This window comes from Prionailurus bengalensis, chromosome A1, assembly GCF_016509475.1.
Source record: "Prionailurus bengalensis isolate Pbe53 chromosome A1, Fcat_Pben_1.1_paternal_pri, whole genome shotgun sequence".
Taxonomy (NCBI): domain Eukaryota; kingdom Metazoa; phylum Chordata; class Mammalia; order Carnivora; family Felidae; genus Prionailurus; species Prionailurus bengalensis.
In genome coordinates this window covers 2,152,725-2,179,916 of record NC_057343.1, presented here as the reverse complement: position 1 = coordinate 2,179,916, position 27,192 = coordinate 2,152,725, and the positions used below count along the sequence as shown (strand labels likewise).

The 27,192-nt window shown below is 39.6% G+C and overlaps 1 protein-coding gene and 1 pseudogene across 3 annotated transcripts in view; one reads left to right on the top strand and one right to left on the bottom strand.

Annotated features, from left to right (window-relative positions):
• Positions 1-8,285, top strand: part of ZDHHC20 (zinc finger DHHC-type palmitoyltransferase 20) — a 75,167-nt gene extending 66,882 nt beyond the window's left edge. For 2 of the 3 annotated variants that reach the window (XM_043575007.1, XM_043574997.1), the window contains one exon: positions 1,567-5,066. In XM_043575007.1, coding sequence (XP_043430942.1) covers positions 1,567-1,574 — 8 coding nt within the window. In that variant the 3' untranslated portion in view covers positions 1,575-5,066. Of the gene's footprint in view, positions 1-1,566; positions 5,067-5,846; positions 5,990-7,384 lie in introns of those variants that run through there. The other variant, XR_006296585.1, reaches the window with a different exon arrangement.
• An 807-nt stretch (positions 8,286-9,092) lies between these two features.
• On the bottom strand, positions 9,093-21,607 carry LOC122496223 (annotated as a pseudogene).
• Positions 21,608-27,192: the final 5,585 nt, after the last annotated feature.

The following is a 27,192-nucleotide window of genomic DNA, read 5'->3' as shown; positions in this document are numbered from 1 at the left end:
ATTTTTCTTACCACTTCCAGCACAGTCTTAGTAAACATGTATTGGTAGGTTAATGAAGAAGCTAAAAGCTTTTTTGGGTTGGTATGTGGACGACTAATCTTTTCAGTAAACGGTGTCTTATTAATTAGTTTAAGAAAGACAAGATGGCTTTTGCCTACTATTAGAAAGATGTTGATCCAGAGAAGAGTGGCTGCAGAAAAGACTGAAGAGGTTCGCTGATGTGATCTAGTTGGAAAAGAGGTAACAAAACAGCAGTTTCCTGTAGCCAGCCACGCTGAGCAGCTGATCTCTGTCTGGCCAGCCCGAGACAGCAGCCAGAGGAAGTTAATGTAACTGGCAACCAGGAACTTCCCAGACAGACTAAACACAAACCTTAGTGCAAGCAGGTGGTGTAACTAAGTTGAACTGTGAGGGATGTAGTGAGCTCCGCGTCTCCCGATGCTTTGAAACAAAGACGGCTCTCTGTTTCAGTTGGGGACTCTCTCGATGACTTGGGAGCATCTTGGGCAGCTATTAGGTTGTTCCGAAGTCTTCCTCGTAACCTGTATTGGTTACCCTTTGCTGCATAACAGACGACCACAAACAGCAACTGAAGACAATGTCCCTTTATTGTCAGTTTTTCTGTGGCAGAAGTTCATCTTTTCAAGGAGTTCTCATCTGCAGTCTCAGGGGAACATCTGCTTCCTTGCTCAGCAGTTTTCATTAGCATTCAGTTCCTCACAAAGGACCTGGAGCCCAGGTCCAAGGTAACAGGCAGAGCCTACGTGAGACCTAGCAGAATCAGAACAGAGGCTCTCACGGTGGGCTTGTGTCAGGCCGGACTCTGGAGAGGAGTGGTGACTGTGTGTCATGAGGTGACCATGCCCACCAAGAACTGTGGCTGTGGTATAGCCTTGGTTCTAGAATTCTTAATGTGGGTGGAAGAATGTCTGATGCTAGTGGTTGTTGAAAATCCTCAACAGTCTATAAATGTTGCTGTGGGTACCTCCCTATATGCTCTAGCAGTCTTAGGGAGGGGTGGGTAAAGATGTCCTCGCAGGTTATGTCCAAGTTAACAGTAAGGGAGAACCAGAAGAATCCACCTCTTTTAAAATGTTCTCGTTTGCTTCCGAGGAAGAAAGCCAGCAGTACCCCTTACTTGCTGCTTCTAAAAATCTTTGTTATTATTACAGTATTAGTCGTATTAAAGTATTTATTTCCTGTCTTATTTTATTTTATTTTATTATTTTTTAAGTGTTCGTTTATATTTGAAGGAGAGAGAGACAGAGCACAAGGAAGGGAAGGACAGAGAGAGAGGGAGACACAGAGACACAGAATCCGAAGCAGGCTCCAGGCTCTGAGCTGTCAGCACAGGACCTGCCGTGGGGCTTGAACTCACGAACCGTGAGATCATGACCTGAGCCAAAGTCGGACGTGCAGCCGACTAAGGCACCCAGGTGCCCCTGTGTCCGGTCTTGTTATTTTAGCAGCTTTATACCTTAGCCCACAGAACCGCTTAATAAATCTTATTTTCAGAACTATAAAATTAAGTTTTAACCAATAACTCAATTGTTTCTGATTTTGTAGGTTTATAAAAACATATTATGGACTGATATTTTCAGTTTTATTTGCAAGAAAATGATCAATGGAATGAAATAATTGAAGTATAACAGAAGATATATTTTTTAAAAAAGGAAGCCTTTGTACAGATCGCTGGATCCACAGAAGCACTACTCCAGAGCAGGAAGATGCCTTAATCTAATATAAGCCCATTTGTGCTACATCGACTGACTGCTACAAAAGTGACTTAATTTCATTTTGGAAATAACACTTACCTGTTATGAGATGCTACAGTATGAGCTATCAAAACACATGTTAACATGGCAGATGTATTTTTTTGACACCTGAGTTCTATTGTTAGAGTCGTTTCTTTGTATCCATATAAATTTTCACTCCAACAAGCTGAGAAGTTGTCTTAAGTGAAGTACATGTAGGGCAGTGTGGTGGCTGAAGGTGATTGATAATATCCACTTACTGTTGCTTGTACTGTGTAAGGAAAAGAAAATAACTTTTTTTTATTGGGTGTTTGCTAATTTATAATTACTGTTTTATACTTTTCAACATTTTTAATAATAAAGTTTTTTTATTGTTGGCTATAAAATAACACTCAGAAAGATTCAGATATCTAAATATAGTTATTTAAAACATGGAGCACATTTGTATAATTCATTGAGGGCTTAGTTCTAAGCATTAATACAACCATGTAATGTAGTGTTGTGCCCAAGGCTTAAATAGAAATATTTTTGGTTTTCTCTGCTTTCAAATTCCTTTTTTGTTGAACTTTCATGGGTATTTTTATGGGCAGGGAAACACGAAGGCACATGTGCTATAGAAATATTGGACACAGAATAGTGGCAGTGGCTAGGAGAAAAGTAAAGAGGAAGATGGGCAGGTTTTGTAAGCTGTTAAAAATTACTTGTCGTCCTAAGGTATTTAGGATACACATGCTGTTGACTTTCAAATGTCAGTTTAGGTGATTACTAAAAATTGCTTGGAAACTTTTTACAGCGATCCTATAAAGCTTAAACGGTGACTTAAAATGCAATTTGAACTAGAATAAAACTGCTTAGCATAATTCTACCTTCAGGAGAGAAATTCTAACCTGAGTAGTCCGTTTAAAACTTCCAGTCTGTGAGCAGTGGATTCCACTATTCGTGCCAATTTTGAAATCTGACTTCCTTTGGAAATCCTTTTCCTTTGGAAATCCAGTCTAAGCGACAGGAATTGTTGAATTAATTCTAAGGGAAAATACTGTACCCTGTAAAGGAGAAACAACACAGAAATGTTACCTCATTTGTCCTGTTTAGTCCTATGTGCACACACAAACCAAAATGATTGATTGCTTCCAGTATTGGATAGAGCTGAATCTTAACCAGCATCTGTAAATATTGACCATTACAGTTTATCTCTCTGTAAAATAGGATTGGAGGAAGGGGTATTATGCATGAGTTAGACTGGATGACCTCTCACATTCTTTGACTCCTAATTTTGCAAAATTAGCCTTATATTTCATTCATCCACCAAGTGTTTTGGAGGTACCTTCTGTATGCCAAACATACGCTGTAGGGATAGCTCTGTAATTTCCTCATGTAGCATAAATTTTAGTCAGCTGTTCCAGATCTTCAGTTTATAGGATTTGTCTAATTCCATTGGCTATGCTAATATTAGATTTTAATAGGAAGTAATGTTTTCTCCCTTTGAACCAAAGGAATGAGTTACTTTGAAAATACAGTTTGGAATACTATTACAATGGTTCCTATACCTTTATTTGAACTTTGTAGTCCTAATACTCTTGACTCTAGAAGACTTTTAAGTATGCGAGTTAAGGGAGTTAAAAAAATCACTTCACTTTGGCGGTTTAGGTATTGTAAGGAGATTGTGAACGTTTAAACTTACCTGACTACTTTCAGAAATGTTCTCCCGGTACTTTTTGTGAGTATTTCTACATTTAGATCACAGGATTTGCATGCACCTGATTAACAGTTGAGGAAACATAGTCTTTCCCCTTTAACCTATTCAGGCACTTTTGTGGTGACGTAATCTTTCTCTTTTAAGTTTTATTTAACGTCATCTTTAATAGTAGAGCAAACACCTTTTCAAAAGTTTTCACTTAAAGCCTTTGCCTGAGTTACCTTTGGTTTAATTTATGGCCAGCACTTTGCCACATTCTAGATACTTGGCTGATTTATTCATACATGTTAATGGTCATTCAGCAGGGGCCTACAAATGGCCTGGGAGTCCCGGCAAGGTTGCCTCTTTGGTGTTTCGACTGGTACTGATTGATTAGTGCTATCAACTCTTTAGGGGCAAAGGTCAAAATGAAGGCCTGTCGAAATCTATTAGTACTCTATCTTTGGTCCTTCGAACACTTTGATATATTTAAGGAAAATAAAGTTGGATTTCAGGTCCTGCCATTGCCATTAAAGACAAATTCCACCAGGAGTCTTGGTTTTGCCTGGGTACAGATTTACTTGAATGTTCGGTACCTGAGGCGTCTGACCGGTATCATTATGCCAAACCAAAGAGCAGCTGCACTACAGTAGTTCTTAAACATGAACATGTTTACAGAGTTCACTTCCATTTTTACATGTGGATGATTTTTTAAAACCTTGTTGCGTATTGAATGATTTTCATCCAATGTGTCATAAGCGAATTTAACTGTAAGGTTAGTTTAAATCAAATATGCAATGTTTACTTGAATTTTACTTCTTTTAGAAAGATTTTGACTATGTTTACAGGATTGTTTAAAGTAAAGATTATCAGACATGTGAGATGTCCATTCATTAATCTTTAAAGCAAATGTATATTAAGGGCTTAGGATCTGTATATTGGGGGCACTGAATAGACAGTGACTTACAAATATGTTTGGCTTACATTTTGTTCTAGGACTAGCACTGCTATCAATGGAAACTATTTTTAACTAATCTGTTATTAAGAAATTAATCGTATTTTTGCATTTCAGCCAAAATAAAGACCATATCTGATCATTTGCAAGGCACAGGTGATGTGTACACCTGAAATCCACGTGTTTCATATGATCTGAACTGTATTTTCCAATCTAAGTTACAAATGCAATATAGATTCAGAAAGGTCCATATTTTTCTAATGACTTCACTTGCTATTACTTTGTTGGGTTGCGTAAAGGAGGAAGGAATTGTATTTGTATTAAAAGATTACGAAAGCTATTCGTCAAGTTTATTATATTTGTACATGATTGCAAATGAAGCTATATGCCCATTTGAAAGAAAAGATGGATACTATTTTAAAATGGTCTTTAATATGTTTTTATAGAAACAAATTTGAAATACAGTTTATTTTGGTTGTCTTTACTTATCAAGTACCGTAAGTCCTGTATTTGTTTCTCATAAGTATAATCCTGGACCATGACTTAATGTTAACTCTGCTTTGTCTTTTGGATGGCCTAACCTACATTAACATGAAGGCTGAACATTTTTAAACTTTTTTTTTCAAAAATCATTATATTTACCTTATTAATAAATAAAAATAAAGTCTTGTATTTGAACAGATTTTTGTTGTTATAAAGTGGTATATATCAAATGAGAGAATAACTGTTATTTTGATCCTTTTGGAAATTTGGTAAAATAGTGTTTAGTTAAAGAAGTAGCTAATAATTTGCGCTAACCACATCTAAGACAGGTGCTATTTGAGTGCAAACGTATTGTAGTTTATGTAGGCCAGAGATTGCTTATTCAGAACGTTTTAAGTTTGCTTTTTCTGAACATGTTAACTTTCAATTCAAAAGTCACTTTAGGATTGTAAGTACCTTGGAAACCCTGTAAAAGTTGAACTGTGGTTGTCAGAATGCTGAATAATGGGTTTTATCTTGTGTAGAATTCTTTCTGACATTTGTATTCTCATTCCCTTCCAAATCAGCGGTTTTGTTATTTGAGGCTGCTGGATAAAACAGGAAGGTTCTGAGAGCCGTGATTCCAATTTTTAGACTAGCAAAATTTCAAAACGTTTGCAAGAACCCGGAGAGATGCAGCAGCCTTTTCTGTTTTAATTGGCGGGACGGCAGGGGGGGTGGTAATTTAGAGCACCGTGTCTGAGGTAGGAAGGAGGACAGACTACTAAGTGGTCAAGAGGCCATTTTGACACCAAGAGCAGTAGTGACATCACATCGGCCTTACTTTTCTCACTTCTCGTAAGTTAGCTTTTCGGAACCATTCTGGAAAAGATGTTGGCCTCTTTTACCTGTTTTATACTCAGGTCCTCCAGAATCTGGAGGGATGAAAACTAACATTTAGTCTTTTGCGTGTAACCGGTTTTTATGAATGTTTTAACAGCTCTGTGAAGTTAGCCTCATTTTCTTGAACCCCTGCATATCCGTGCCTTCCATCTGATAAAGAGGATTTAAGGTTCCTTAACTCCCCTCCTGCTGTTCTTCCGGCAAGAATGTCACCGCCTGCCAGCCCATTCTCCATACAAGGTAATTCTCTTCATCCAGGATTCCCAATACAGTAGAAACCATCATACTTTCCCGTGGCCTCCAGGCCAAGTTAGCATCGCTGTGCTATTACTAATTTAATTTAGCCATAGATTAGTCACATGTACTTTGAAGTCAACTCACTGGATTATAAATTCTTGAGGACTTTTTTTTTTTTTTTTTTTTTTTTTTACTAACTACCCACAAAATGAACACGGAAGTTCAGAAAACAATTGGAGGAAAGAATTTCATGTTCATTAATCTGTCGTGTCCCAAGCTCTCACAAGTGAGCATCAGAGCCTATAAAATTATCGCAAACTTCAAAAATACTAGTTGGTCTTTCACACATTTTAGTGGAAGTACAAATTTATGGGGCAGCATCATTGGAGAGCAGTTTGGAAAAATCATGCTTTCAAATGTCCATATTCTCTGACCTAGCGGTTCTACTTTGGGGAGTGTTATAGATTTACTTAACATCTTAGAGGATGTTAGTTGCAGAGCTGTTTAAAGCAACAAAAGACTGGAAACCGCATGTCCCACTGCCATTTACGGTGGCCTAATGCAAGAGACTATCTGAAAGGATACACAATGAACTATTAGTGTCTCCAGAGAGGAAACGGGTGGGGGGGGGGGTGTGGAATAGGTTACATACATTTCACAGTGTGCCCTCTCACTAATGTATTTTTATATTATGTGCATGTTACTTTTAAAAAAGAAAAATGGTGGGTTAGATATTCTATAGATCAGTGAGGGAGAAGTCAGTTATTTGATATATGATGCTGGGCCAATGTGCTAGCCATTTGGGAAAAAAGTCCTTCACATCCTACATCAGAACAAATTTCAGTTGCTCATGATATGTTAGATAGTGAAAGCAAATACTGCAAAAAAAAAAAAAAAAACAAACCCAAAACCTATGGGTAGTGGATTTAATAATGGGCTAGGAAAGGGATTTCTAAGTGGGCACAACGCTGGTGACCGTAAAGCCAGACAGATTTGAATACCTGCAAAATTAAGAAAATAAGCACTAATAGGAAAAAATGGAGATAGAACAATAAGAAGAAATTCACGAAAGAAATACAGATCAATAATAGCGTATAAAAGATACTTCGCTTCATTAATTAAAGAAATGCAAGTGAAAACACCAATTAGATTATTTTTGCCTATGGTAGATAATAGCCAGTGTTGCTAAAGAAGCATTTTGGCGGGAACGTAAAATGGCTTCACTTTACTAAAAAAGTAATTTGGCAATACACGTCCCAAGTTTCACTGTGCATAATCTTCGTACTTAGAGATACGCACAGAAGGCGAGTTGTTTGAGAGGCTTTGGTAAAAGCAGTACGAAAGGAATACCAGTGTTCGTTTATAGGAAATCTGCTAAATTATGTCGCTGTTTTCCAGAGACCGCGATGAAGGCATTTGAAGAAGAGGCCACGTGTAGCTATTTTCATCAGAACTAAAGTGCCTCCACTGGAACGATCTTGAAGACATTATGTGAAATAATCAAATCGCAGCGCTCTGCCCACATGGTGAGATCCCACCTAGAGGCTTCAAAGTACCTGTTGTGTACCTGTGGGTTCAAACTCCGCCTACTTGTGGAGCACCTGCTCCAGAGGATGGGTGAGTGCTGGGACCAGGGGGAGTCCGGGGCTGACTCGGGTGGGGTCGCAGCTGCCCCTGCCCTCTGGCTGCCGCAGGAGACATACAGGGACCCCAGGACCCACACGCTGGAATGGCAGGGGAAGCTCCCAGGCCCGAGTCTGCCGGGGTGCCGGCAGGCAGAGCGGGCCCAGGACGTCAGCGGGCCCCCGGGCGTTCTCGGTGCCAGGCGTGAACAGTACCTCATGTGGCTGCCCGGAAGGGACGACCGCCTGTTGGGAAGGTTTGCCAACGACAAACCTGTGCATACAGGGTGGACAAGCTGCGGTAACACTTTGCTCAGCCTTTGACAATAAACCTCAAGCCCCTGTTTGCAATCTGTAGCCTTTCTCGATGCAGAGAAGCTGTCGACGTATGCTGAAAGTCCGGTTAGAAAAACGACTTGTTTTGCGATCGCCTTTCTGTTAAAATTCACTCAAGAGACACATCATCCGGAAACGACTTGCGGAATTGTGATCTCTGCATCGCTTCTTGGATTCAGGTCCACGCTTGTTTCCAGAGGTCGAGGGAAGGAGAGAAGACAGTGAGGGATGGGGAAGGGTTTCCCCAGAATGTGTTGGAACTGTTGTCCGTATGTGCATGGTTTTCCAGCATCCTGCACGTAGTGTATATAGTGATTAAACTTAAGTCCTTATTTAAAATATGTAGCTTTTCTACGTGCTTAGGTGTGCTTGTCATATGTTACATATGATATACAACAATAGGGAGAATATTTCAATAGTCTTAGATTGTCTTTCTAATAGAAACAGTGAATCACTCTGAGAAATAATTTAGACATTCGCCAAGTGGGTGGAGGAGAGTGAGGAGGGAATTATGCCCGTTTACTGTAGTGTCGCTTATATGTGGTGTATATAACAGAAAAGGGCGTGCTCTAATTTCATATAACAAATAGGGAGCTAATAAATACTTTCGTATACTTTCTTGGTTAAGTTTGTAAGAAAGACTTTTAAACATTACTTTTAGAAGTGAAATTCTTCATCTACCCCTGAAGTACAACATGCCTGTATTTTGTCCTTGAGATAGGCTGTGAAGACAAAGAAGTAAGGAAAGAATTTGCCAGAATGTTCCTATTTAGGCGACACTTTCGGATTGTAACCGGCCCTCCCCTTGTGCCCTTTATTCCAAACGGCTGTGTGCAGAGTGAACACTGTGGGTCCGTATTTTAACATCTGGTCTTTCCAGACACTTTGAAGTGAAGATGTGCGTTACAAATAGTAAAGTAATGTGGTTTTTCATGCTTTTTTTTTCTTGGTTGTTAAATTCAAAACCTAAGGCCCTGTGATGGGGTTTACAAAAGAGGACTGTCTTCTGGAACCGATGTGGTTGGTCCATCCCTGTGTATCACATTTGTGACTCTTTACTGGAAAAGTGACAGAAGAACGTAGGAAAGGAAAGGTCCGCTGCCAGTCTGTTCACTTTTAGGAAACACTCCAAATCGTACTTCGTTCCATATGTGTGAGGGGGTTTTGGTGGTCTGGGGGCTTGTTTTGTTGTTTGTTTGTTTGTTTGTTTGTTTGTTTCGGTTGTTAAATGATCCTTTACTGAAATACTTTTCCTTTGTAGTTGTTAGCTAGCGGGCATTCGGCTGCACCTCCATTGATGTCGTCAATGATGTCACGAGGGTGGTGGCCATCAACATTGCAGCCCACATACTGGGCAGTCCCCAGGATCTGTGTCAGGCTCCAGAGAGTTCTCTGGCTGAAGATCAGTGCCACATCCGCCAGGCAGTGTTGAGTCTCATCAAAAGTGGTATTTCCACTGTGCTTAGTGTTTTTCTGCTTCTCTCTCTTGGCGGTTCCTTGAGGGCTCTGATAATCAGGGCAGAGGCAGAAGGTACCAGTTCAGTCTGGACCTGTCATACCGATGAATGGTCAGTTTTACTGTTATCCTCAGACCCTTCCTGTCACTCGTTGCCTTGGTGATGTAATCACCAACCCTTTTTGGAGACTGACCCAGGAGGCCGATGTTAGGAGCCAGGGCAGAGGTGGCACGACTTTGATCTCCTTGGGGTTGAACTTAGGCAGCATGGGGGAGGTGGCTGGTGTCGCATGAACCCAGGTTAAGGAGGACTGAAGAGAATTGCTCCTTGGCCTCCTGTGAGCCAGAAGGTCCACATATGTGTGTTTTCTTTAACATGCCTTTGAAGTGGGTGAAATTACATTTCTTGTTTTGAAACACCGAGTGGAATAACATTTTAAAAATATCTTTCTGTTTAGTTTTATGTAGAATTGGAGACATATTTTATAGGTGGAATTGTTAAACCACCTTCTTTTAAAAAATGTTTATTTAGGGGCGCCTGGGTGGCGCAGTCGGTTAAGCGTCCGACTTCAGCCAGGTCACGATCTCGCGGTCCGTGAGTTCGAGCCCCGCGTCGGGCTCTGGGCTGATGGCTCGGAGCCTGGAGCCTGTTTCCGATTCTGTGTCTCCCTCTCTCTCTGCCCCTCCCCTGTTCATGCTCTGTCTCTCTCTGTCCCAAAAATAAATAAACATTGAAAAAAAAAATTTAAAAAAAAAAAAAAAATGTTTATTTATTTTTGGAGGGGGGCAGAGAAAGAGAGAGAGAGGGAGACAGAATCCAAAGCAGGCTCAGACCTGTCAGTGCAGAGCCCTACACGGGACTCGAACCCCCGAACCATGAGATCATGACCTGAGCCAAAGTCGGACACTCAATGGACTGAGCCACCCGGGCGCCCCAAACCCCAAACCACTGAGCCACCAGGCCCACCCAAACTACTCTTTGAGAAGTATCCATTCAGTACTTATTCATTGGTTTGTGAGTGAGTGAGAGAAAAGGCAGTACAAGGTTAGGGTTCTACAGATGTGTTTATATTTAGATTATGGCTGCAGATCAATCGATGTCAATCAGCATTTTATGTAACTATATAGATACATTGTTGAGGGATTAAATGGAAAACATGCTTTCTTGCTAATACTCTAGTAGTATGTAGATCAAATAATGATTAGTCTTAGAAGCATTCAGTTATATATTCTGTGCTTTGTTGCTTAGTGCTGTATTTTACACTGATTATTAAGAGAAAAGGGGCCCTTCTAATTGCAATATTTACAGAGGCCTGATGTTCTTTCCTGCTTCTAAGATGAAACATATTTTTCTCCTAGCAAAGACTAAACTGCCTTTCTTTATGGTCTGAGTTGGAGGTGTTAACTCATACTGATAAAATACTAATGCTTTCGGACTCTGACACAGGACATTATTCACAATACATGAAAATGTAAGACGCAAAACCATGTGTATGACCCCCAGTCATAGACAAAGTGTGTGTGCCTGGGTACTGGGCTCTGATTTTGTGATTATAAGCGAGTTTGTTCTGTTATCGAATTATTTTTTAGTTCTCTGTGATGGGCACATATTACTTTTAAACTTGAGGAGAAAAACATACATAAAAGCATTGAAGGAGATTGGAAGGAAGCACCAAGACGGTTGGAAAAGGGGGAGGAGTAAGTAGGGTGGCCGTGAAGGGATCGTTCATGTTTTGCTTCGTGTGTTATATACTACATGAATTTTTCAGTCATCATAGGAATCAGCTCAGTGAAATTCCTGTGGCATCAAAATAAATACAAAGTAACATCTGCTTCTTGGAAATTTCAACAAACAGAAGTTGTCAGCATAAACAAAGAGTACAGTCAACAAAACCATCCTTGACTGTAGAGATAAAGCTCCCCGGCTGCAATCAGACTCGTGTGTCATGAAGCTTTTTTTTTTTATTCTTTTAAATGTTTTTTTTATTTATTATCAAGAGACAGAGAGACAGAGCATGGGAGCGACAGAGAGAGGGGGAGACACAGAATCGGAAAGCAGGCTCCAGGCTCTGAGCTGTCAGTACAGAGCCCAACGTGGGGCTTGAACCCACAAACCACGAGATCATGACCTGAGCCGAAGTTGGAGGGACGCTTAACCGACTGAGCCACCCGGGCGCCCCCACCCACGTATGTCACGAAGCTTGTGGGATTTGCGCTGACACCGCAAATGACTCTCTTGGTTTCAGTTAGGGATAATTTATTGAACATAGTATAAGAGTGATTTAGAATTGTGGCTAGAAATAAAGTCAGTGTGAAATAATACATACGGTCTTTATTGTGCTGCTCATATAGATCACTCAGTGGGCAAATTACTCATGTTCAAGTTAAGGTATAAGGAAGGAACAAAAATGGATGGAACAGAAAGTTTTCCATTTTTAACAACAACTTTTTAAAAGAAAAACAAAGGGCAGCAAGTAAGTAAGAATAATAACGTGAGGAATCGTTGCTTTGGAGTTTCTGGCTTCTGGTATGAGAAAATGTGAATTTCCATAGTAGGTTAATGAGAAAAGATTCTTTGGGGTGAATAGTTTGGTTTTGAACATTTTTGAACATTTTTTTAAAATGTTTATTTATTTTGAAAGAGAGAGAGAGCGTGCGCATGTGAGCCGGGGAGGGACAGAGAGGAGAATCCCAAGCAGAATCCCAGTCTGCACTGACAGTGTAGACAGAGCCCAGTGCGGTGCTCGATCCCTTGAACCGTGAGATCATGGCCTGAGCCAAAATTAAGAGTTGGACGCTTAACCAGCTGAGCCACTCAGGCGCCCCTGGTTTTGAACATTTTAACTTGGAGATAACATCTCAGTAAAGATGTGAAATAATGGGATATTTTAATCCGGAGCTGAGAAGAGATATCTAAATAGGAAATACAAATTTTGTGCATCAGATCTATAGATAGGAAACGATTACAGTAATGGTAAGTGTATAGATAAGTTTGTAAAATTATATTTTATTATCTTCTCTAAAAGATGTGCTTGTTCAGGAGCGCCCGGGGGGCTCAGTCGGGTAAGCATCCAATTCTTGGTTTTGGCTCGGGTCATGATCTCGCAGTTCATGAGTTCGAGCCCTGCTTGGGGCCCTGTGCTGATGGTGTGAGCCTGCTTGGGATTCTCTCCTTCTCTCTCTGCCCCTGCCTCACTTGCATTCTCTCTCTCTTTCAAAATAAACTAAACTTAAAAATTTCTAAGAGGTGCTTGTTTAAAACAAAGTATAGTGCTATATTATGAGATTTGTAACATAGTAAAAGCACAAAAGATGGGTTGGTAAATGGAACTATACAGTTGTAGTGAAAATAGTACAATATTAACTCTAAATAGACTGATAAGTTAAAGAGGTATTTCATAATTCCTGGAGAAACCGCTAAAAAATACTGCAGAGAGGTATAGTCAAAAAGTGAACAAAGGAGTCAAAATGGAATAATAAGAAATGTTAGCCCCAAAGAAGTCAAGGGGGGGAACTGAAACACACACACACACAAAAACAAATGAGACTAATTGAAAACAAATAGCAAAATGGCAGACTTTACTCATAACTTAAGTGTAAGTTATGCTTAAATGTATGCTTAAATGCATACTTAAATGTAAGTATACACTAAATACTACAAAGACAGTAATTGTCATATTGGATTAAAAAAAACCCACAAGACCCTATTCTATGACTATATGCTATCTCTAAGAAATGTATTTTAAACACAAAGATAACTTGAAAGTAAAAGGATGAAAAAATATACATCATGCAAACATTAGTCACCAGATAAAATATACTTTCATAGTGATAAAAGATCAAGGCTTCAGGGGTGCCTGGTGGCTTGGTCAGTTAAGCATCCAACTGTGGCTCAGGTCGTGATCTCGCAGTTCGTGGGTTCAAGCCCCGTGTCGGGCTCTGTACTGGCCGCTCAGAGCCTGGAGCCTGCTTTGGATTCTGTGTCTTCCTCTCTCTCTCTGCCTCTACCCTGCTCACACTCTGTCTCTCTCTCTCAAAAATAAACATTAAAAATTAAAAAAAAAAAAGATCAAGACTTTAGGAAGGCATAATGCTTGCAAATTTTTATGTGCCTAATTACAAAGCTTCAAATACATGAAAACAACTAAAGAGAGAAACAGACAAACCTGGAGTCATAGGATATTCTAAACCCCTTTCTTTATAATTGATAAAATGGCTATACCAAAAGTCAGGATATAAAGTAAGAATATAAAGAGACTTGAATGACACTATTACCCACCTTGACGTAACTGACATTTCAGAACACCTCACCCATTAACCTTAGAATGCACTCATGAACTCGTGGGATGTTCACTAAGACCACATGGTGAGCCATAAAAAAAATTTCAATAAATTTTGAAAGGCTGAAATCGTTTTCAATGTCTTATTACCGTGACAGCATAACATTAAATTAATAGCAATAAGACATCTAGAAGAGCTTAAATTATTGGAAATTAAAAGACACACTGATTATGTGAAGGATCTGCGATGTTACCTTTCTTACGTATTTATATACATACTAGCAGAAACACCAGTCACCTTGGTCAGAGGTCAGCCTAATTCACATTAAGAACAGCCAGAATAACATTGCAGTATTATTAGTCCCCCCGCATGCCTAACACTGTGCAGACGATGAACTCAGACTGTGTATACCTACATATGTGGTGGGGCGATTATACTGTCAGAGAGGAATCCTGAAAATATGAATTTCTGCACTTAGAGAATTTCTGTCCAATGAGAGGAGGAAGGATCCTGGGTCCTTACCCTTTGAAATGTAACTCTATTTCCCTGGAGGGGAGACTAAAAGGAAGATAATGTTCAAAATCACTCCTGAGGTCTGGGTTATTCATTCAGTCACCCTTGCCATTAGCCTAGGTCTCTACTCTGGAACGTAACCATTTGGCTTCCCAAAGAGATTATTCTCTTATCTTTTGGATGGTAACCATTAGTTCTACCTTTCAGGGGCAAATGGCTGCAAAGTGATATATGAAAATCTATTATTTCTAGGGGAGTTAAAAGTAAGCACCTTAAAATCAATTTTACAGCTCAGGAGGTTAAGACTTCGTAGGAACACTGAAAAATTCAGGAAGGATTTGTCCTTTCGTAGCATATAAATCTATCAATGGGTCAGGGCACCTGGGTGGCTCAGTCAAGCATCCAGCTCTTGATTTTGGCTCAGGTCATGATCTCATGGTTCATGGGATCAAGCCCCGCATTGGGTTCTGTGCCGATAGTGCAGAGACAGAGGGATTCTCTCTCTCTCTCTCTCTCTGACCCTCCCCTACTCATGCTCTCTCACTCGCTCACTCTCTCTCTCAAAATTAAACATTTTTTAAAAAATCTATCAATAGGTCAAAAAAATCAGACAGGAAATTAGTAAATACTTGGAACTGAATGATAATGAAAATACAAAATTTCAAAACCTGTCTTGTGCAGCTAATGAAGTGCATATGGGGAAAATTAAATATTTAAATGCTTGTATTTTCAAGAGCCTTCAAAATCGATCTAAATTAAAAGGCCAGAAGAAGAAAAGCAAATGAAGCTCAAACGAAAAGAAGGTAAAAATAAGACCAGAGAATAATGATGTAGAATATGAAAAATAGCACAAAAACTAATAGAACCAAAAGTTCTCTGGAAGCATTACTAAAGTTATTAGCAAAGTCTCGATCAATACATAAATTACTAGTATCAGTAATGAAGAAGTTACTACAGATCCTACTGACATCAAGAGAATAGAAAGGGAATATTACAAACGTTATGCCAATGAATTTGATAACTTAGATAAAACATCCCTAAAGAAACACAACTTACCAAAACTGATAAGATGAAACGAAATCTGAGTGGCAAAGACAGTGAGTTTGTAATCCAAAATTTCTCCAGGACTTCCAGGTCTAGAACAAGATTGAATAATTCCCCCTATGACTCCCACTAAGTACAACAAAAATTTCTGGATATTACATAAAAAACATAAGGGTCTGAAAAGTGGAGAGACCATTTAGGAACCTCAGGACCCAAGAAACAACATTTCTTTTTTGCCACATATATCTAATATTGGGTGTTGGAGAAGCCGGCAGTGTGGAACACCAATGGGAGCAACCTGTTCTGCAGCCAAAAGACCGAGAAAGGAACACCTATCAAGACAAAACATTTAGGGGCGCCTGGGTGGCGCAGTCGGTTAAGCGACCGACTTCAGCCAGGTCACGATCTCGCGGTCCGTGAGTTCGAGCCCCACATCGGGCTCTGGGCTGATGGCTCAGAGCCTGGAGCCTGTTTCCGATTCTGTGACTCCCTCTCTCTCTGCCCCTCCCCCGTTCATGCTCTGTCTCTCTCTGTCCCAAAAATAAATAAACGTTGAAAAAAAAAAATTAAAAAAAAAAAAAAAGAAAGAAAGAGGCAGAGGCCTTTAAAAAAAAAGACAAAACATTTAGACAGTAACTACTTTACTGAGTCAAACAGCACACTTACATACACACAACCACCAAAATGCAGCCCTAGCCTTACCCTACCAGCAAAGCCCAGCGAGGAGCCTAGATTTCTACTCTCATTCAGCTGTAATGAGGTCCCCTCCCACCCCATCCTGCTGGGGTCATATCAGAGAAACCCAGGAGGGCACCCCTCCCACAGTGACATTAGAGACTACATGGGGTGGGTTAAGGGGTAATAATGAGGCTTCAACGACCAGAGGTGTGGTTGGTGAAAGCCTACTGAGGATCCCAAAATACCACCTCTGCCTGACAATAAGGAGGTACCCCTTGTCCCCAGTGAGTGTCAAAGGGAAAACCTGGACTTTCACACCCATTTGGCAGAAATGAGACGTTACCTATTTCCTTGGGGGCAGGGTGGGCAGTGTCAGAGGAGACCTGCTAAAACAGAAGATCTAAGAAGACCTGAGGTCCCATCGTACCTAAGATGTCCAAGATACAATAAAAAATCAATCATACCAAGAACCAGAAAAGCCTCAACTTCAGAGGTAATACAATAGGCAGTGGCACAGATGTTAGAATTATCTGACAAGAATTTTAAGACAGCCATCATAAAAATGTTCCAGTGAGCAATTATAAACATGCTTGAAGCAAAATGAAAAATAGTCTCAGCAAAGAAATAGAAGCTATGAAGAAGAAAGATGGAAGTTCTAGAACTGAAAAATACAATAACCAAAATAGAAAATACAATGGATGGGCTCAACAGTAGGTAGAATGGAGGGAACAGGAGAAAGAGTGAAGTTGAAAATAGAATAATGAAATTACCCAATCCGAACAACAGAAAGGAACTCCCCTCGAGGAGAGAACAGAGCCTCAAGGACCTGTGGGCCTAAAACAAAAAAAAATTCCAACATTCCAACATTGGACAAAATACAGAAACCTACAGATTTAAGAAGTTGAGTGACTCTCAAACAATACAAAGATACCCAAGCCAACACCCATCGTAATCACTTCTGAAAACTAAAAGACAAGGGAAGCGATTCTTGGAAGCAGTGAGAGAAATGACACCTTACCTGGAGGGAAAAACAAGAAAAATGGCAGTGGATTTGGATTTCTCATCCGAAAATACGAGGCAAGAAGGAAGCGGCACGTTTTTCAAGTGCTGAAAGAAAGGAATTATCAATGCGGAATCCAATATCTGATGATAATGTTATTCCAGAATAAATGTAAATCAAGACTTTCTCAAATGAAAACTAAGTGAATTTATGGTTACAGATGGTAGTTACACTTTTGGTGCAATGGTGCATGGCGTAAGATAGAGGCCTAGACATTGAATCACCGTGTTGTACACCTGAAACTAACGTAACACTGTGTGTCAACTATGTTTCAATTTTAAAAAAGCAAATGAATTCATTGCCAGCAGACCTATCCCTAGATAATGTCTAAACAACAACAACAAAAAATGATAAGGATACTTGCAACATCAGAAAGAAAAGAGAAAGAAAGAAAGAAAGAAAGAAGAAAGAAAAGAGAGAGAAGAAAGAAGAAAGAAAAGAAAGAGAAGAAAAAGAAGAAAGAAGAGAAAGAAAAAGAAAGGAAAGAAAGAAAGAAAGAAAGAAAGAAAGAAAGAAAGAAAGAAAGAAAGAAAGAAAGAAAGAAAGAAAGAAAAATAAAAGAAGGAAGCAGCAATGACCTGGATCTGTTTCTTCAGAGTTTGGATCCATTTTCCATGTGACTGATCCATTTTCCATATGACTACAGCAGCCATAGCTACTAACCTTTGAAGGTTCATATTCAATAGGAATGTGAAGTATCTGTATCCCAGCATTCCAAGGAAAAGCACCATTGTGCCCCACGGACCCTTGGTGGATCACATAACCGTTCCTGCACCAGTTGCAACCATAGGTATGTGATGTGCTCACTGGCTGAGTTTGAGATGGATCAAGAGGACCAGCTGGGGCAAAAGGCTGAATAAGGAGGGATAATTCCCTGGAGGAAAATCAGAGAATTATTAGCAGAAAAAAAGGGAATGCTGGAAAGCAGTGAATAGACGTTTCACTATAATGAATGAGTAATGGTGAATAATAAAATGGAAAAAACAAAACAAAGCAAAACTTCGCCACAAAGAAAACACCAAACTCAGATTGTTTCATTGGTGAGTTCTATCAAATATCTAAGGAAGTAATAATACCAGTCTTACATAAGTCTTTCAGAAGATAAAGGAGGAAAGTTTCCAACTTATTTTAGGTACAGCATAACCCTAATGTCAAAACTGACAAAGGCATTACAAAAAATTAAGTTCCAACATAAACATAGGCAAAATAATCCTTAGCCAAACAAAGCAAATCCAGCAATAAATAAAAATAATATATCATGACCAAGCAGCTTTTATCTCAGAAATACAAGATCGGTTAAACATCTTAAAATCAACTAACATAGGCGCACCTGGGTGGCTCAGTCAGTGAAGTGGCTGGCTTTTGATTTCTGCTTGGTCACGATCTCACGGTCACGATCCCCAAGGTCACGATCTCTTGGGGTTGGTGACATCCAGCCCCACATTGGGCTCCTCACTGACAGCGTGCAGCCTGCTTGGGATCCTTTCTCTCCCTCTCTCTCTGCCCCTCCCCAACTCATGCGCTCGCTCTCTCTCTCTCTCTCTCTCAAGCTTTTTTAAAAAAGAATAAAAAGTCAACTAATACAATCTAACGTATTACCTGAATAATACAGACAAACCAAATGATCATATCAGTGGATGCAGGGAAAGCATTTTACAAACTTCAGTATTATTAATGGTAAAATGCTCAGGAAACCAGGAATATAAGGAAAAAGGAAAAATGTCCACTCTTATCACTTCTATTTACGGTAATACTGGAGGTTCCTATCCCTTTCTGGAGGTCCTATCCTATTTGGTAAGGCAAGAAGAAAAATGAAAAACAACAGAAAATAAGTAAACCTCTCCCTATTTGTGGATGACAATTCCTTAGAATATTCCAAGGAATCAGTAACAATGAAAAAAATTGCTATGATAAGATTAGCAAGGGCTCAGGATACAAGGTCAACAGAAACCATCAATTGTATTCCTATACACTAGTATCAAAGGCACAAAATAGTGAAAGGAAAACAAAAGTTTTCTACACTGAAAACTGCAAAACATTGCTGAGACAAGATTAAATAAATGAAGAGTTAACACATTGGGGGAGTGGAAGACTCAATATTTTCAACATGTCAGTCCTCCCCTAGATGTACTTACAGATTCAATACAACGCCAACTGGGATCGCAGCAGGCTTTTCGTATTTTTAGGAAACTGAATAGCTGATTGTAAAATGTCTGTGGAAACATAAAGGACCTAGAGGAACCAAAACAACTTTGAAAAAGAAGACCAAAGCTGCAGAAGTTACATTTCAAAATTTACCCTGAAGCAAAAATAATGGAGACAGTGTGACGTAGGCACAGCTACAAAACAAATGGATGGAACAGAACGGAGTCCAGAAATACACCCGCGCTCATATAGTCGATTTATTTTCAACAGAGATGCAGTACGAATTTAAGGCAGGGGGGTATTTTTGAACAGACAATACTGACCCAACAGAGGGAATAAAACAAAAGTGAACTTTGATTCCTACTGGATACCACACACCAAGCAACAGGAGAGAGAGAGCACTGAGTTAAATATTCAAGGAAAAACTAAAGCTTTTAGAGGAAAAAATAAAATCGTCATTATTTGGCCACAGGTAAAGATTTCTTAGAATACAAGAGGTGCCTGGCTGGCTCAGTCAGTAGAACATGTGATTCTTGATCTGGGGGTCATGAGTTCAAGCCCCACAAGAAACAACCAAAGCAATTACAACAACAACAACAAATTGATAAATTAGACTTTGTTGAAATTGACAAATTCTTTTTTTTAATAAAGTTTATTGTCAAATTGGTTTCCATACAACACCCAGTGCTCATCCCAACAGGCATCCTCCTCAATGCCCATCACCCACTTTCCCCTCTCCCCTAATCCTCCACCCACCCTTAGTTTGTTCTCTATATTTAAGAGTCTCTTATGTTTTGCCTCCCTCCCTCTCTGTAACTTTTATTTTCAATTTTTTTAATGTTTATTTTTGAGACAGAAAGACACCAAGCATGAGCAGGGGAGGGGTAGAGAGAGAGGGAGACACAGAATCTGAAGCGGGCTCCAGGCTCTAAGCTGTCAGCACAGAGCTGGATGCGTGGGACTCGAACCCACGAACCGCAAGATCAGGACAGCTGATCTCAGCTGAAGCCGGACACTTAACTGACTGAGCCCCCCAGGTGCTCCCTGTTTGTAACTTTTTTTTCCCCTTCCCCTCACCCATGGTCTTCTGTTAAGTTTCTCAAGATCTACATATGAGTGAAAACATATGGTATCTTTCTCCGACTTACTTCACTTAGCATAATACCCTCCAGTTCCATCCACGTTGCTGCAAGTGATAGGATTTCATTCTTTCTCATTGCCAAGTAGTATTCCATTGTATGTATAAACCACATCTTAAAAACAATAAAAATAATAAAAATAATTTAAAAAGTAACAAACCACATCTTCTTTATCCATTCATCAGTTGATGGACATTTAAGCTCTTTCCACAATTTGGCTATTGTTGAAAGTGCTTCTATAAACATTGGGGTACAAGTGCCCCTATGCATCAGCACTCCTATATCCCTTGGGTGAATTCCTAGCAGTGCTATTGCTGGGTCATAGGGTAGTTGTATTTTCAATTTTTTGAAGAACCTCCACATTGTTTTCCAGAGCGGCTGCACCACTTTGCATTCCCACCAACAGTGCAAGAGGGTTCCCGTTTCTCCACATCCTCTCCAGCATCTATAGTCTCCTGATTTGTTCATATTAGCCACTCTGACTGGCGTGAGGTGGTATCTCAGTATGGTTTTGATTTGTATTTCCCTGATAATGGGTGACGTTGAGCATCTTTTCATGTGCCATCTGGATGTCTTCTTTGGAGAAGTGTCTATTCGTGTCTTCTGCCCATTTCTTCACTGGATTATTTGTTTTTCGGGTGTGGAGTTTGGTGAGTTCTTTATAGATTTTGGATACTAGCCCTTTATCCAATATGTCATTTGCAAATATCTTTTCCCATTCTGTCGGTTGCCTTTTAGCTTTGCTGATCATTTCCTTTGCAGTGCAGAAGCTTTTTATCTTGATGAAGTCCCCATAGTTCATTTTTGTTTTTAATTCCCTTGCCTTTGGAGATGTGAAAATTGACAAATTCTAACCAAAAACTGTTAAGAAAATGAATTTGACAAGGCTCGGACTGTGAAGAAATAGTCACAAAACAATTTCTGACAAAGGACTTGTATCCAGACACAACTATAATTCATTAATAAAAATGGAAACATATGCAAAAGACTTGAATAGTTACTTCAGAAAAGAAGCTGCACAGCCAACATGTATGTTAAAATATGCTGAACTTTTGTTAGTCATCAGAGAAGTACAAATTAACAATACTCTCATACATTGCTGGTAGGAACGTAAACTGCTTTTAAATCACTTTGGGAAATATTCGACAACTTTTAAAACAAGTTTGTTAAGGAATAATTAGCATAGAATAAAATGCACATACATAAAATGTGCATTTTGATAAGATTTTACATCTATACAGCAATGAAAATCATCACCACAATCAAGATAATAAAATAATCCACCACCCCAAAAGTTCCTTATGCCAGTTTGCAATCCCTTTCTCCTGCCCCTCCCTGCCTACCCATCTCTAAACCCAGGCAGCCACTGGTCCATCACTATGGCTTAGCTTGCATTTTCTAGAATTTCATACAAATGGAATGTATTTTATGGGGTCATGGGGCTTTTCTCAATCAGCATAATTATTTTGAGATTCACTCAGATCTGATTGTGTTTATCAGATCATTTCTGTACATTTGTACAAGGATGTACAACAAATGTTTATCCATTCATCAGATGAAAGTGACTTGTTTCTACTTTTTTATTAAAGGTTGATAGGAACATTTAGGTCTTTCTATGGACACATGCTTTCATTAATCTTAAGTAAGTACCCAGCAGTAGAGTGGCTGAGTCATATGATAATTGTTATGTTTAACTTTTTTTTTTTTTTTGGGGGGGACAGAGAGAGACAGAGCATGAACGGGGGAGGGGCAGAAAGAGAGGGAGACACAGAACCGGAAACAGGCTCCAGGCTCCGAGCCATCAGCCCAGAGCCTGACGCGGGGCTCGAACTCACGGACCGCGAGATCGTGACCTGGCTGAAGTCGGACGCTTAACCGACTGCGCCACCCAGGCGCCCCTATGTTTAACTTTTAAAGGAATTTCCAAGCTGTTTCCAAAGTGGTTGCACCATTTTATATTCTTATCAATATATAAGTGTTCTAGGTACTCTGTATCCTTGATCACACTTGGTATTGTCAGTCTTTTAAATTTTATACATTCTAATGGATATGTAGTGGTATCTCATGGTGGTTTTAATTTGCATTTCCCTAATGACTAATAATACTGAGCATTTACTCATGCGTTTTTTTGCAGTCCATTTGTTTTCTTTGATGAAGCATCTGTCCAAATATTTTGTCCATTCAAAAAAATTACTTTCCTGTTACTGAATTTTAAGAATGATTTATATATTCTGGATATGAGTCCTTTATCAGGTATTCTTCTTCCAGTCTTTGGCTTTTTTTTTTTTTTTTCATTCTTTTAGCAGAATGTCTTTCAAAGAACAGAATTTCTTCATTTTGATGAATTCTGATTCATCAGATTGGGGTTTTATAAAGCATGACTTCATACATTTTTAAGAAATCTTTGCCTAACCCAAGGTCACAAAGAGTTTCCCCCTATGTTTCCTATGGGAAGTTTTATACAAGTTTTAGGTTTTAGATTTAATCCATGATCTGTTTTGAGGTAATTTTTTTTTTAATTAAAAAAAAATTTTTTTTAATGTTTATTTTTGAGAGACAGAGAGAGACAGCATGAGCAGGGGAGGGGCAGAGAGAGAGAGAGAGAGACCCAGAATATGAAGCAGGCTCCAGGCTCTGAGCTGTCAGCACAGAGCCCGACGCGGGGCTTGAACTCACTAGCCATGAGATCATGACCTGAGTTGAAGTCGGACGCTCAACGAACTGAGCCACCCAGGCGTCCCTTAAAATTTTTTTTTAATGTTTTTATTTACTTTTGAGAGAGAGAGAGAGAACAAATGGGGGGAGGGGGCAGAGAGAGAAGGAGACACATAATCTGAAGCAGGCCCCAGGCTCTGAGCTGTCAGCACGGAGCCCATCATGGGGCTCGAACTCACAAATGGTGAGATCACGACCTGAGCCGAAGTCAGATGCTTAACCGATGGAGCCAGCCAGGTGCCCCTGAAGTAATTTTTGTATATAGCATTAGACACAGACTGAGGTCATCTTTTGCATATGAATACTCATTTGTTCCAGCACCAGGTTTTAGAAAAGATTATCCTTTCTTCACTGCATTTCCTGTGTGTATCTGTTAAAAATTAATAAATTACATACATGTGGCCTATTTATGAACTTTCCATTTTATTTGTCTGTCTTTATGTCAACACCACACTCTCTTAATTACTGAAGCTCTACATTAAGTCTTGAAATCAGGTAGTATTAAATCCTCCAACTTTCTGTATTTCAAAATTGTTTTTGCTATTCTAGGTCCTCTGAATTTTCATGAATTTTAGAATTAGCTAGTCAATTTCTACAAAATAAGAAAAAAACCCATTGGGACATAAAATGGGATTCCACTGAAACTATAGGTTACTTTTGGTAAAATTGCCATAGTCACCTTATGACTCTTCTGACTAATGTGCACAGAATATCTCCATTTCTTTAGGATTTCTTTGACTTTCCTCAAACACTTTATAGTTTTCACTGTACTGGTATTGTACAATTTTTTCAGACTTTTTCTAATTATTATTTTTAAGAAAATGTTTATTTTCGAGAGAGATAGAGTGCAAGCGGTGGAGGGGCAGAGAGAGAGGGAGACACAGAACCCGAAGCAGGCTCTAGGCTCTGGGCTGTCAGCACAGAGCCCAACGCGGGGCTCAAACCCACAGACGGTGAGATCATGACCTGAGCCGAAGTCGGACACTTAACTGACTGAGCCACCCAGATGCCCCAACATTAAAACAAATTTTAATTACCCTAATTAAATTATAAAGTACCCTCCATATAGGGATCCAAGGTATTAGGAGTAATACAAATGTTCGCAGACTTGTTAATTCTTTTAACCACTTTCCACCTCCGCCATCCAAATTCAGTGCTTAGCCAGATTATTAATAGCTACCAGGTTTTTCTATTCCTAGTCATTTCTTCCACTAACCCATTCTCCACAATGCTCTCCATTATTTAACGAATTAAGCATTTTTGATGGCTCCCCATTACTTACAGGATAAAAGCCAAACTTCTTAAAGTGTCATACAGGAACTTTCATATTCTGGTCCTGCTTACATCCTTAGCCTGTCGGTCACTTCTCCTCCCCCACTCACAAGGAGCCTACATTGCAACCACCGGCAATTCTATGACTGATCATTAGACTGTTACTTTTGCCTCTACTTCCTGCCACACGCTTGCCAGGCAAATTAAGAATCCGTTCGAAGATGGTCTCAAGTTTTTCCTGACTGTTCAGGGAAGGTTGATAAATGGCCCTTTCGCTGGACTCTTATTACACCTTGTGTCCATGAAGTCAGTCATCACGACGTATTACTTATGCGGTGCGTTTCATCCGGTGAGACAGTGAGCTCCTTGAGGTTAATATTCGCAAGGTGAACAACCGGACGACACAGAGCCCTAGGAGCTCTAAGCCAGCGACTGTTCAGAAGGCACAGGCTGGCACAGATCTACTCAATTAGGCATGTAACTATAATCAGCTGAGGGCGATGAGCTCTGTTGTTAAGAAAAGATGAACTCTAGGATGGCTATGGTGTTAACAGTTGTAGACTCGCAGGGAAAAAAAATCAAATGTTTCAACAGCATTGCTTTGGCCAAGAAGTGATTAAAACACAGCTGTGACCTTGTATTTACAGCAGTTAGTGTACTATATTAAAATGCATATGATCTTTAGATAAACCTAGTCCTGCATTCTAGTTTTACCGTGTTAGCCGTGTGAACGTGACAGTGTTGCTGACATTTGAGCTTCAGTTTCTAACCTGTACAGTGGAAACCACTACTTCACGAGACTGTTTTACAACTGCAATGATTATACATAAAAATCTCTCCTCTCATGAACTGCCTTCTATTTCTTCAGACCCAAGATTCTAGCATCTTTTTCCTTCTCTGAGATTCACCTTAACCATTCCTTTTTCAAACTCCAAAGTTTCTGAGTTACACAGATATCGAAGCAACAGAAGTAGGTACTTTTTTTTTTTTTTTGAGAGACAGAGTGTCTGCGAGAGGGAGAGGGGCAGAAAGAGAGTGGGGGGGGAGAGAGAGAGAGAATCCCAAGCAGGCTCTGTGCTGTTCAGCACAAAGCCTAATGTGGGGCTCAATCTCAGGAACCGTTAGATCACGACCTGAGCTGAAATCAAGAGCCAGACGCTTAACTGCCCAGACGCTTAATTAATGATTTTATGTGAAATAGTTACAGTTCTAAGGTCCCCTGAGCCCCCTTCCTTCACCTTTCTCCTAAACAGCATCGGCTGTCACCATTTCCAGGAATGAAAAGAAATGGTCACAGATATTAACTTGCTCATAGGAACCAGAGACATTTTTGTGAGCTATAAAAAGCATTCAGTAAGTATACACCACAGAATATGACCTATCAATAACAGAGTTCAGCTTGGTTAAATATTCAACTATCACGTGGCAGGCATTTTTTAGGTGCAATGAATCAAAAAAGTAATAATAATGTCTGCACCACAGCCTACACATCCCAACGGCAGATAATTAAAGGTGAACCATGAATCATTCATTAATGAAGCAAACAGTCAACGCTGGCAAATGAGATTCACACTCAGACACTGGTCTTGCTGTTTTACAATTTTTCTGGAAAGCCATTGGCAATATGCATCATCACCTTTAAATGTTTGTTTTTAACTCAAGATTCTATTTACCCCTATAGATTCAGTATATGTTCAAAAAGCATATAAAGACTACAAGAAAAATATATATAAAAGATGATTATTTCATCTCTGGGTAATGGGACTGAATTCTTTTTCTTCCGTATTTTGAAAATGTTGTCAAATATAAAGACAGCAGTTGAGATATCTAGATTATACAGAAATTGAAACCCAAGTCACATTCATTACTGGGAATGGATTTTGGACGAGTTTTCTTCACATGTAAAATATACAGGGTATACAACAGTCAAGCCCTTTATAGCATGATTCATAATATCGTATATCATACGATTTGGTAATACATGTAAAGGGTATTATACAGTAGAATACAGTATTATACACTGAAAAAGGGAATTCGAAAAGACAAACATCTTCAACTGGTGGCCTGTAATGTCAATTATATCCCAGAAATAGGTTGTTAAAATACAACACACGTAGCAGTTCTGATGAATACCTTTTACTTTATCTAAACGTCTACTTTCAGGGGCGCCTGAGTGGCTCCACCGGTTAAGCGACTGACTTTGACTCAGGTCATGGTCTCATGAGTTCAAGCCCCCTGTCGGGCTCTATGCCGACAGCTCAGAACCTGGCACCTGCTTCGGATTCTGTCTCCCCTTCTCTCTGCCCCTTCCCTGCTCACACTCAGTCTCTCAAAAATAAACAAACATTAAAAAAAAAAAATTTAAATGTCTACTTTCAGCAGCATCCCAGAAGAAAACGCTGTTTTTAGGAGTACGTTCAACTGAACTTTCTCAGATTTTCATTTTCATTTATTTCACTTTTTCATTTATGTTTAGGCGATGTTTCCACAGAAGGTAAGCAAACTAATTTACATTTTATAAAGCCCCCATCAACTATCTTCATACTGAGGCACAGATTCCAAACCATAGCTCATAGTTTTTTGTTTTTTTTTTTTTTTGAAGCTTCCATCCAAAATACATTTCATATCCTCTGTGACCCAGGAAATCTCCTGTATCTTCCTATGAGGATAAAGAAAAAGGAAACAATGCGACAGAGATCAGACTCTCAAGTATTAAAGAATTTGGAGCCCCAGATATTCTACGTGCAGACCACTACGTTCCTCTTTGCTGTCCATTAAGACTCCGGTCCAAAGGTTCATTTTCTCTCTAGAGGTTAGCTTTTCAGTTCCAGAATCGGGTCACAGAGATGGCAGCCCCGTGATCCGTCCAGCTGAAAGGCGGTGGCGCTGGGTTAGGACCACTTCTTGGTGACATTGAGATGGTCGAGCCGGTCTACCACAAATCT